The 12,487-nt window shown below is 41.1% G+C and overlaps 1 protein-coding gene across 3 annotated transcripts; it reads right to left on the reverse strand.

Moving 5' to 3' along the window:
- Positions 1 to 2,112: 2,112 nt before the first annotated feature.
- LOC121889720 (caspase-3-like) lies at positions 2,113 to 12,094 on the reverse strand. 3 transcript variants are annotated; one of them, XM_042401905.1, is made up of 8 exons: positions 11,872 to 12,094; positions 8,031 to 8,136; positions 7,229 to 7,294; positions 6,119 to 6,249; positions 5,777 to 5,905; positions 3,529 to 3,704; positions 3,323 to 3,437; positions 2,113 to 3,013 (listed from the first exon to the last, which is right to left on the reverse strand). In XM_042401905.1, exons 3-8 carry the CDS (start codon positions 7,288 to 7,290, stop codon positions 2,814 to 2,816), a joined length of 813 nt encoding a protein of 270 aa, XP_042257839.1. In that variant the 5' UTR covers positions 7,291 to 7,294; positions 8,031 to 8,136; positions 11,872 to 12,094; the 3' UTR covers positions 2,113 to 2,813. The 3 variants fall into 3 exon arrangements, with proteins under 3 accessions (XP_042257839.1, XP_042257840.1, XP_042257838.1); XM_042401906.1 differs by lacking the exon at positions 11,872 to 12,094 and adding an exon at positions 9,620 to 10,734; XM_042401904.1 differs by lacking the exon at positions 11,872 to 12,094 and having other exon boundaries at positions 8,031 to 8,309.
- Between the last annotated feature and the right edge of the window lie 393 nt (positions 12,095 to 12,487).

The raw sequence follows: 12,487 nt of genomic DNA on the forward strand, positions 1-12,487 counted from the left end.
ATAGAGCAGGTCAAGACCGAACTCTTTAATTTACAGAGACCCAACAGTTCCCCCATGAGCAGCACTTGGCGACAGCGGTAAGGAAAAACTCCCCTTTAACGGGTAGAAACCTCAAGCAGACCCCGGCTCTTGGTGGGCGGCCATCTGCTTTGACCGGTTGGGTTGAGAGAGAGAAAGAGAGAGGGAAAGGGGGGGGGGGGGGGGGGACAGGAGAGCAACAATCACAACAAGCACAAGCATCAGTAGACAGGGAAGGATGCCATCAGGACTGTGAAGGACCGCAAAGGCTCGGTCCAGAACCCAGGGGTTCCTGTGAGATGAGAAAACACAAAAAACTCCGGGGAAGAAGCAAAGTTAGTGACATGCATTGATGTTACATGAATGCATACAGATGGAGAGGAGGAGGAGGAGAGAGGAGCCCAGTGCATCATGGGAAGTCCCCCAGCAGTCTAGGCCTATAGCAGCATAACTAAGGGCTGATCCAAGGCGAGCCTGGTCGGCCCTAACTATAAGCTTTATCAAAAAGGAAAGTTTTAAGCCTACTCTTAAACATAGAGAGGGTGTCTGTACCCCGGACTGAATCCGGTAGATGGTTCCATAGAAGAGGAGCCTGATAGCTGAAGGCTCTGCCTCCCATTCTACTTTTAAAGACTGTAGGGATCAACTAAATGAACTAAATGAACTTGTTTGTTTAAAGCAACAAGTGATAGAAAACTCTGCTCTTTCCTCTGTGACAAAGCTGAGACTGACTGACAAACGTTTGTCTGCTCTGAACATGAACTCTGGACTTTCATTTTAGTTTCACATTTTCTCCAGAAGCTTTGAATGAGATCCTGAGATGAAAAAAAAACATCTTTATTGATTATGTAAAGCTTCAGATTGTTCACACATCTGTTAAATGACTCTCCCTGTTCAGATTCACTTCATCCACACAATCAGATAGTTTAACCCAGAATGTACAAGAACATAACAAATGATTATTATCATGATAATTATTGTTGATCGTACATTTCTACCCATAATTGTCAGAGTCTGCCCCCCCCCCCCCCTCACCTGTTGCTGTGGGAATCATCCAATCATTCAGTCTCACTCTCTGCTCTGCCACACCCCTCATTAGTTCAACCACCTTCACCTGGCGCTCCCACCTGCTCATCATCTCCCAATCAAGCCAGTATATAAGCTGCCTCGGCCCACTCCCTCCTTGTCAGATTGTCTATGCTACTATGCTAAGTCATCTTGCCTTCATCACTGGACTGACTTCCTGGTTTCTAATCAGCTTGTCTTCGACCATCGCTCCTCGTCTCTGCCCCGGTAAACCCACCAGCCTTCTGTCCCTGACTCTGAGTTCTGCCTGCCTGTTCCCTGGTCTTTGTCCGCTGTGGGAGTGGAAGATCCGGTGGAGCCATACTCATTAGAACCGTGCTAATATTGCCTTGACATCGTGTGAAATAAAGACTGCAAAGTTTAAACCAGTGTCATTTGTGCTGCTATTGAGTCCATCCTATACCCGTTACAATAATGCCCTGAGCTCTTCTCTCCTCCTCCTCCTCCTCTCCATATAAGACTTGTTTTACCCAGAATTATAGAAGCAATCTGTTATGTTTATGTAATTTATAAGCACTCCATGCAGTCTCAGGTCCATCACTGGGAGGCTTTAGAGCTCGTTGTTGTGTTCTTCAGGAGAAAGTTGGGTAGCAGTCGTTGTCATTGAGAAGACAAGAGCACTGCATCCCGTTTATATATATATATATATATATATATATATATAAAGCTTCCTGTGTATCTGTCATGTTTTATTAACTATAAATCAGTTTCACTCTGCACTCGGTCCCAAGACTCTGTGGTCCTTGTAAATCAGCGCGTCAGCACTGAGACTGTGAAATTGGCTTTTAAATATTACGCTCCGCACAAGTTAATCCCTTTGAATCATTTTAATCTCCTTTTAGCTGACACAGCGTGAATGTGTGTGTTTTAACTGAGCTTTAACTTTAATGTACATATATTGCTTTTTCTTGCCTAAATATGTCTCATGTTTTATTGCTTCTTATATTTTATTTTCTTAGAGTCATGCCACATCATTTTTCTCTAAAAACACATTTTGGTTTAAGAGAGGCAACGAGGATATTAATTAACACAAAATTAATCTCTAATCTACTAAAACTTTTCATAACTGCGTTAAATTATTATTATTGTGTTGCTTAGCTCAGTTTAAGTTGATTTGTAAAAGGCGTAGCTTACACATTATTAAATCAGTTATTTATTTCATGTGACCGCCTGGTTAGAAACTCAGAACCGTAATAATGTTTGAGGACACAGTCATCTTTCTTTTCATGCTTGTGTATTTATTGTTTAGAAAATGCATTGTCTATCTTATACAGTATACATTTATGAAGCAAAAACGATTAAAATCCCCATTTTTAAGCCCTTTTTTTGAAGGATTTACTATGAATTCATTCCCAGAATCAACAAAATAAAAGCATGTATAAAGTGTGTAGCAGGCTTATTAAAGATACATCTCTAGAAATGTTCCCAATACCCTTGTGTGTTTCTTTTTCTGCAACACATAATGATCCCAGAAAGTTGTTCAGGTTTTCCTAAAAGACCCAACACCAAAAACATACTCATCATCATTTAAAAAACAGTTCAGAATCAACAAAACCTGCAGCGATTGGCTGCCTTTTGTCCTAAAGCTGATGGTGCGTTTGGGTTCTCCTGGTCACCACATTACAGCTGTGCTGCTGTCAGTTTCCCACTGCAAGTTGGTTTCTTGTAGGTAAAAGAATGACAACAGTTAAAGTAGAGGAGAAATCTGACTACCGAGGAAAGTAAAAGTCTTCAGTCAACATGGAGACAATACAGGGGATCTGATTCTGTTTATGGAACAGTGCCACCTGGTGGTTGACTCTAGTCATGATATGCATCAGCTCCAGTTTTCCACTGTGACGCTGCAACATGTCACACAATGCCTGTATGAACCAGGAACCGGTGGACGCGTTCCTCAATGACAGGTAGCCTGCAGGACAATTTACAGTGTTACTATTCTCAACTATAAATTCACATACTGACTATCAGGTTTATTATGTAGCTGCATATTAATGTTGTATTAAAACAGATATCAGACAGTAATCCATGTCTGAGCTGCATTTATATCAGACTGTGAAGATACTACAAGCCATTAACAACATGGTGCAGGTGTTCCATATTAGTTGTTACTTGAGGAACAACTGCTGTATTTAATCATTTACAATAAAGCAACAAAGCATCCAAAGGGCAGAAAAAACAGTGGACAAAAGTATTTTCTACCACTGCCATCACTAGTTACCCGGAGCGGTGGAATAGGCGTACAGGAAGTCCGCCTCCACAGGAATCTTCGCTGATCTTTGCTCCTCTATGCAGTCGACCTGAACTCCATCATCCCAGCTTGAACCGCGGCACGCCTACAACCGGCAACACACAAACCTAACATTACAAAACATTACACAAACTGGGAGTAGAGAGCGTGCTTTACCACATGTATAATGAACTCACCTGAATGAAGAAGAGCTTTGGTTTGCCCACCAGACTCTTGCAGCGATATCCTTTAAAGTGTTTTGTCAGCTCCTCATATCTCACAGGAACGTCGGTGCCGTATATCATCCCTTCTTCTCCGTGACTTAGCAGCACACACACAAATGATGCACTTCTGCTGTGGTCCTCTTGTGACACTGGAGAGACACACAAGGTCCAGATTACATCTTATCTTAATAATAATAATAATAATAATAATGATAACTAAAGCTGCAAGCAGCGATGATCGGGCCCTCGCACCCTTGCGTACGTCGCCGCGTGGCGCAGTCGAAGGGCTTCTGTCACGGGCATGTAGATGTCTTCAGACCCGGCTGTTTTCAGACAGTGCAAGAAGGAGATAAACATCACTTCCTTTGTCCACTGTTTTGCCTGCTGCTGGGGCTGCTGCGTTCAAATTTTGTAGGGGGCGCTATGGAGCCAGTTTGCATCACTGAGTGAATATTGTCATGTAGACGTGTTCAGGCCGGGACTCTTATCACATGTGAAGTTTCAGGCAGATCCGACCATGTACACTAAAGTTATAGCAATTTCCTCTGTCATGGCGAAACATCAAAACTCAACGCCACGCCACGGCCACACCCTTCAACGTTACCTAATCTTTTGATAACTTTTGACCACAAACTAGTGTAGATGACACACACTGATTTTGAAGTCGTTATGATGAATTCTGTAGGAGGAGTTAATATAACACATGCGAAGTCGCCAAAATTGACAACTAAATTCAAAATGGCCAACTTCCTGTTGGGTTTCAGCTATGGGTCCAAGAGACTTTTTTGTGCGCCCTGGCATGATACATGTGTGTACCAATTTTCATACATGTAGGTTTAACGTGGCGCGGGGGCTGCTTCGTTGAAATATTGTATGGGGCGCTGTAGAGCCATTCTGCCACACTCATGCCAGCCACCGATACGATATTATAGACGTTAAGACCTGCCATGTGTATTTTCAAGCATGTCTTGGCCCTTAAAACAGCTTCGTATTTTGTGGCGAACAATGCGTTGCCATGGCAACGGCTTTTGGTGAATACTCAAAGGCTTCAGGAGTTATCATCATCAAGGTCTTACACCGTGGCTGACCAAATTTTATGTGATTCTGACCAACCTGCTACGAGTAGTGGCACTTAAAACTTCCTGTTGCCAGTAGGTGGCGCTATGACTGTCACTAAATATGGGCCTTTGCATGTGTTCAGACCGGGACTCTTAACAAGAATATGAAATTTGGAAATGATCAGACCACGTGGAGTCAAGTTATAAGGCTTTGAAATTTCATGGCGAGACATCGAAATTCCGGCAAATTTCGATGTCTCGCCATGAAATTTCATTGTCATGGCAACACTTTCTGACGAAAAGTCGCCAACTTCAGACAATACAAACTCCAAGGTCTTGAGGCTATTCTGAGTAAATTTGAGGTGGATCCCATCACCGTGTGACCCACAGAGCGTCAAAGCATAAAACATGTTACTTCCTGTTGCCAGTAGGTGGCGCTATGACTTAGATCCAGTATTGACACGCCCCCTCGGCAATGTCGAAAACTCACCGTTTTGATAACTTTTCATCTCCCAGGTCTGTAGATGATACTGACCGAATTTGAAGTCGTTGAAGTCAAATCCCTAGGAGGAGTTTGTTAAAGTACGCGGGCTAAAAAACGGCAAAATTGGCATCAAATTACCAATTTGATGCAAAATGGCCGACTTCCTGTTGGCCTTGGGGTATGTCTCCAAGAGACTTTTTGGTGCGTCTGGTCATCATACATAAGAATACCGAATTTCGTTCTTCTACAACAATCTGTGTCGAGGGGCTCAGTTTTCGTAATTTTCTAGGGGGCGCTGTCGAGCCTTTTTGCAAGACCCATAAATTATTAAATTTTTCACCACTTCTGATGTCTGTGCAAAGTTTAACAACTTGTCGTGCACGTTTAGACCCTCAAGCTTGGTGCTCTAAAAACAAAAACTTTCATTTATATTTTATGTAGCACCATTCAAGAGATCCAAGGATGCTTTACACATATTGAAGGAAGATAGTTCAGGTATTTTAGGATTAAGCAGGCTGGCATGACGTCTACTCAACTGTTCATTAGATATTATAGTATAGTATTATAAATATCAAGATATTCATTAAATTCATGAGATTCTAATGACGTTTCTGTCATATACTGTATATGGATATATATATATGGGAGTTTAATCCTTGACAGAATAAAAATCGATTACCGTTAAACATCATTGTTTTCATCTGCTGCGCAGTCTGGTTTCTGGCCACTCTGACGTTATAGCCCAGTCTCGAGAAGGTTTTCCTAGCAGACTCGGCATCGACGTCCGTCCCATCACGATCACTCAGATCTGGAGAGACACACGAGTCAAAGTGCAGACGATTTTAATGAAAGTTCTCCAGACTCCTGAACCAGAACCTGAATCTTCTGATCTCTTCCCAGTTGTTGTTTCCTGTGTGACTGATTTCAGTCACTCTCCCATCTCTTATCTGTAAACACACCACCGACACACACAGAGAGACACCTGAGATGACCTGAGATAGACAGGTGTGTGTATTTATACCACGGCTGATGAAGTTCTTATTGTTGATGATCACACAGGTTCCCAGGCAGGCGTAGTTCATGTCGTAGCGGAACGAGCCGCAGTCAGCGACGATATCATGGCCTGCTGCTGCCGTACTGCTGCTGTAGTCCCTGAAAACAGACGCACACACACTCATGAACATGTTGACTTGATTTAAATCCTGGAAACCTGTTTAGCATCTTGACACTTGATCACATTTTAACAGGTTATGTCAGCTCGGTGGTTGGTAAACCTGAGAGACTGATGGGCCTGTTATTACTGTTATTTCAGTGAATAAAAATAATGTCAACATTTTTTAATAAGAGAACAAAAATTCTTTATCATTATTATTATTATTTTTATCTTAGAACTTCAATGGATGCCTTGGAAGAAGGTTCTCTTTTCCTTGTACTTGATTGAAATAAATAATAAAAGTAAATAAATAAATAACGTATGTATGTAGAAATGGTTTATAGCACACACACATAGACGCAGTATTTGCTGGACACAGTGTCACGTCCCGGCTGGATGGCTGAGTTATCTTTTTGTTTTTTTCTGCAAGTGTTCTTTGTCTTCCTGTTTTATTTTGATACTCTGGTTTCAGGACCTTCACTTCCTGCCCTCGAGTGTGATTACCTGCCCTGATGTCATTGTCTCCCCTCCCCCAGAGTATGTAGTCTCAGTGTTCCCTTCCTTCTGTGCCAGTTCGTCTTGTTTCCTGCGTTTCAGCCTATTTTTCCTTGTGAGCCTTCTGGTTTCCTGACCTGTTTTTGCCTTCGACCTCGCCTCTAGCCTACTCATTTGGATATCTTGTTTTGCTGACTGTGTACCGACCCAGCTGTGATTTACAGGACTGATGTTTGAACTTGCCAACTGAGTCTGTCTGCATTTGAGTCTGAGCCGTTGTTCAGTTCTTGACACACAGAAGTTACCAGATTTCCTTTTGTGGACAACTAGAGGTTCATCAAAAATCCTACAAATCTTACATCTTAGATCTACAGAAAGAGACTTAATCTGAAAGATTACATGTAAATTCTACACATAGAGACTTACTACCAGTCTTCAACAGTGTCAGTGTCAGGATGTCACATGTGTATAGTGATTAATTACCTCTTTGCCATCCTGGAGTCCACTTGGTCCTGATGGCTCCCTGCAACACTGAACTTACTCATGTTTCTACACACAAAGACATAAAAGGCAGTTATGTAGAAATCTGACAACACAAACTACAGTATACTTTATTTCCTCTCCTGGTGCACAGTCTCCTGCATTCAGTCAAAGCATCAAATTACTTTTAATGCATCAAATCTTTTCTTATACAAGCTAAAACCACTTCAGAACCACTGACTGAGTTCATTAAAACATGTCCAATATGATCTCTTACATCATTTTGATTTGTATTGTTGAGCGATTGAGGTAAACTACACTAATGCAGTATATCATAAACCAAAGGGAATAACAAAGGCAATGCTAAAACCTTTAGAGCACACAACAGGCCTTTCTGTGTGGAGTCAGTAAAATGTTGCCTCTGCTCCTCTTTAGGTTCATGTTTTATTTCATAAACATGTAGATATTTTCATGGTAGTAGAAGTCTTCTATATGTTAGGAAAGTCCTTAAAAAAACAAAAACATGCTCTAACTCGCCACAGTTGGTATCAAGTTCAGTCGGATCTCACTACAAACAGCCTTCCAGAGGGTTTGACTGAATTGGAATTAGTTTTTTTTATGCTGCACTCATGTATGACGGCAAATATATACACACATACATATATATATATATATATATATATATATATATATATATGTATGTATCTGTGAAATTACTGATTTTCCTCTTAATGGAAACAGAAAACTTAACTTTGAGTCAGGTAAGTTACTGTATAATAATAATGACGGGAAAAAATACTTTTACCAAGATGAACGAGCCTCTTCTTGCGTGAGATGGTTGTAGAAGTACGTCTCCGCAGGTCCCTCTTCCTTGATATCAGAATTACCAAGTCTTTTATACTTTCCTTGATCTGAACAAGGAAATGTCATATTGTTTAAATTACAAGCCAGAAACTCTCAGCCAATCAGAGAGACTGCTCCCTGTGTGGGCGGGAGGAACATAAAGGAGCAGATGTTTAATTATAAGAAGAATATTTAGTATAATGAAATTCACAAAGTGCTTCACAGGAATAAAAGTTAAAAATAAAACATACATACAATAAAAACATATGCCATAAGTTAAAATTAACATAAAAACAAAAGAAAGGCAGCGAGGCACCTCAAGAAGAAACACATGATCATTACACATCACACACAACGCCGATTCAAAAAGATGGATCCTCAATAGTTTTATAAAAGCTTCTACAGAGACTGATGACCGTATTTGTACAGGAAGAGAGTTCCATAGTGTTGGAGCCACAAATGTAAAGAAACGATCTCCTTTAGTGTTCAGCCGAGAGGAGGGACGGCTGGCAGGTCCTGGTTGGATGACCTGAGTGACCTACTGGCGACGTAGGGATGAGATCCATGATGTACTCAGATGGCTGTCCATGCAGGCCTCTGTACATAATAACAAGAACCTTAACATGGATCCTAAAACGGATGGGAAGCCGATGCAAAGAGCTTAAAACAGGTGTAATGTGAGTCATCCTGCTGGTTTACAGCCTTGCAGCAGCGTTTATAGCCGGTTCACAGATGCTTCGCTGAGACGAGTGAAGACGGAATCACAATAGTCCAGCCGGGATGATATGAAAGATATGATGGACTGGAGTTTTGCGATATGTTGTAGATGGAGAAAACATGTACGGGTCAATGATTTAACATGCTGATGTTAATATGCTGGTAAATTAAAATACAATAAAACGTGTTAGGAAGACCAACTTTGGTTAACTGCAGCTCAAAAGAGACTGCAGTCCTCACCGACTGACTCTGAAAGCAGTTCTTTAAGACCTCGGCGAGACCTCCACCCCGGTCCATGGGTCTCAGGGTGCAGATAAAAGTGTAATCAGATGGGCACTAGTTCAATAAAAGTTTGCCTAAAAACCCTCCAAACCCTCAGCGTGTCAGGACACGTTTTTAATGATTTTAACTACGACTTAACACATACCAGTATATGTATATATCTATACGCACAAGGACACAGGACACACGAAGAAATCTCCAGTACAACAACCTCGACCCACGAACACACTCATATATATGGAAAAACTAGTACAGGTCCTTCTGAGTCTTAAAGTAGTCTTAAACTTTTGATGCTTATAAAAGAAATGAAAACACACAAACATGTAATACTTAGAGAGACACATTCTCGGTTTGGCAGGTTCATCAGAGGAATGTTTCACGGAAACAGAAGTTAGTGCATCAGGTTCCCGTCTGGCTCTGGCCTGAGGGATGAGACGAACCCAAAGTCCCCTGTTCAGATGCTGGTATCTCTTCCTGGTGTGTAATAATCATTCCACTGTAGCTCAACCAGGAAACACTGTCAATAAACATTCATTAATATTAGATCCTAACCGGTCCTGTCGGCGTGTCTGGAAGGATTTCTGCTTGAGTTTATCTGCATCGAGACAGACGCTGCGAACATTTACACACGAGACACAGCAGCAACCTTATTTAAACCTCCAGACGACGTTTCTTCACATGAAAAACAGCAACAAAATAATGTTTTATGTATATTTGTTCATCCTGTTATCAAACGAGTTGAACAGATGTTTGGACGGAGGAACACGGACCCACAGTCTGGATCAACCGCAACAACTTTAAAGCACAAACAAGTCGACATTTCAAGGTGTTAACTGAGTTGTGTGGTGGTTGTTAAGCTGTTATATTCACAAGATAATAATAGATCATCATCTGCATATTAAACAGAACACAGAAGTCTGTCTGTCAAGACAAAGGGATATGAGACGTTTTTAGTCAGAAGATGTTTTTAATTCATGATGTTTGAAACTTCAGATTGATGATATGAACAGTAGCAACATGTTCTGTTTATCTTTCATACATTTAACTTTTATTTTCATACTGTAACTGGGATCCAGGAGGCTGAGTGTCTATTCTGACCTTAGTAATGAAGTGATATTTTTCACTGTGTTGTGCACGTTTATATAAACCTGCATGAAACAACACGGTGAGAACTACCGGGGGAATCATGTAAGATGACCCTCGTCAATAACATCTGCCGTCACATGATGACGTAGCCAGTCGGAGTCTCTTTTCCTAAGTCCTCACGCATCCTCCATCACATCTATTCCATCGAGGTCGAGGTAAAGTGGTTAGACGACGCGAGGGACTATTCAACCGTGGACACATTCTTGGTTTGGCAGGTGCATCAGAGGAATGTTTCACGGAAAACAGAAGTTAGTGCATCAGGTTCCTGTCTGGCTCTGGCCTGAGGGATGAGACGAACCCAAAGTCCCCCGTTCAGATCTCTTCCTGGTGTTTAAGTTATAGTTTCAGGGTTGACTGGAGAGGTTCACGTGACCAGCTGTACTTCTTATGAGAGAAGCTCGTGTGATAGATGGTGACTTGTGAAGGTGTTTTAGTGTGTACTATTATGTTCTTAATGTACACATGTAGCCACAGAAGACATAGACGCTGTAAAAGAAAACTGAATAATAGGTTATCATTTGATGTATTTCTTCAATATATCATACATGTTTCAGACAGTGTTTAAGTTCAGTTTAGTGTTAGTTTGTGTGTGCTGTGTCTATTCTAAACTTAGTTCTTTGCTGTGTAAGATGAGGCAGTTGTGTGTCTAACAGTTAGTTTATTCTGTTATACCCTTACCTGAGCCAGTGATAAGATAAACTGTAGTTATGTAGATGTTTATGTGTAAAACTGATAAGCTTTAGAGGATAGTGTGGTTTGTCCTTAATTTAATATAGTAGTAATGTTATTTTGTGATGTTACTTGGTGCTTATGTACTGTCATATATGGTCGTGAAGAAAGTCTGTTCCTAGGTTAGCTGAACTTTTGACTCATGTTTCTATCTGAGGGTTGCTGACCTGTAAGGTTAGTAAACAGATGTCTTAAATTCTGTACGAGCAGTATTTAAGGGACTGGTTAACCTTTCAGACAAAGAAAAGATAGCTAGGTGGTATCTTTGTCTCCAGAACTATGATGCTTTATACTTCTGATTGTATTATTTGATCACATTATTTCATAACCTGACAATGCTCTCTTTGTGTGTTTATTGAGTGATCAGCAATTTCCCATTACAACGCTGCAATCTTACACTGCAACAATACTTGTGGCGTCTATTTCAATACAAACGAATAAGACAGAAGGGATCAGAAAAAAAAACTAAATTAACACGTGTGATTCCAAATCTGAGTCCACAGACTAGTGATGCACAATCCTCACGTGAACGTGACTCACCGACGGCATCATGAAACGCCATAAATTTAACAACCAAAACTATATCAAGTAGTTAAAAGCAGCTTCATCTTCGCCCACTACAACATTTAAATTCTGCTTCCATGCTGATCTGATAATTAAACCACCGACATGTTCGATTCTACTGCATAGTGAGTATGCTTGAACTTTTGAACTCGAGTATTTTTTTAATGTGAATCACTTCTACTCTTACTGTAAGGACCAGTGTGTAGGATCTAGTGGTGAGGCCCTGAGCTGGCAGGAGCTCTACCCAGACACACAATGTGGACTCTCCTGCCATGGGGGATCCTCTGCCTTCATCTCCTCATCCCATAAACTCTCCAACCACACTGACAGTAGGTGATTTACATCATTTCAATGCAGCCACTCACTGTTTCCCCGGAGCCACGATCATCCTGGATAAGCTGCACTCACTCCCGGCCCTCTATGAACCAGGTGTTAGTCCACGTGGGCCCACAGGTCACATCTGTCACTACCACCTACAGACCATAATAACCCATAATCACCAGAAATCTGACATGATGATTCAAGTTTTCACTGTGTGATCAGTTCAGAACTTTATAGATTTTTATACAGTAGAATTAAACGCACAACAGACGGAGTGTGATGACGGTGTGAAGCAGCAAGGGATCATGGGAGTTGTTGTCTTTGTTGTTAAATAACCAGCTTCACCGGGATAGGATTACTCCAGTGTTCATCATTCAGGATGTTTTTACCCGCAGAGGTCTCCTCCTCTCCAGAACAAACGTACACGCAGATTAAAATCGATAAAATACTAATTAAAGCTGTTTCACCTAAAAAAATCAATATTTCTCTGACGATGTTTGGTGACCACCGGACTTCCTGGAGGGGCTGTTAGCCGAGCTGCTGCTAACGTTTGTCCAGTTTATTTCTCTGATAACTTAAGATCCAGACGTCCAATGACTAAAATCCTTCTTCTGGCTAAAAGATATAGTTAAAAACCACCTAAATTTATCATGAAAATGT

Source organism: Thunnus maccoyii, chromosome 22 (assembly GCF_910596095.1).
Source record: "Thunnus maccoyii chromosome 22, fThuMac1.1, whole genome shotgun sequence".
NCBI classification, from domain to species: domain Eukaryota; kingdom Metazoa; phylum Chordata; class Actinopteri; order Scombriformes; family Scombridae; genus Thunnus; species Thunnus maccoyii.

Coding starts and splice junctions, on each gene's coding strand:
- LOC121889720 (XM_042401905.1), bottom strand. CDS start 7,290: ATGAGTAAGTTCAGTGTTGCAGGGAGCCATCAGGACCAAGTGGACTCC. Junction 5,906..6,118: donor TAAGAACTTCATCAGCCGTG/GTATAAATACAC, acceptor GTGTCTCTCCAG/ATCTGAGTGATCGTGATGGG. Junction 3,438..3,528: donor CAAAGCTCTTCTTCATTCAG/GTGAGTTCATTA, acceptor TGCCGGTTGTAG/GCGTGCCGCGGTTCAAGCTG.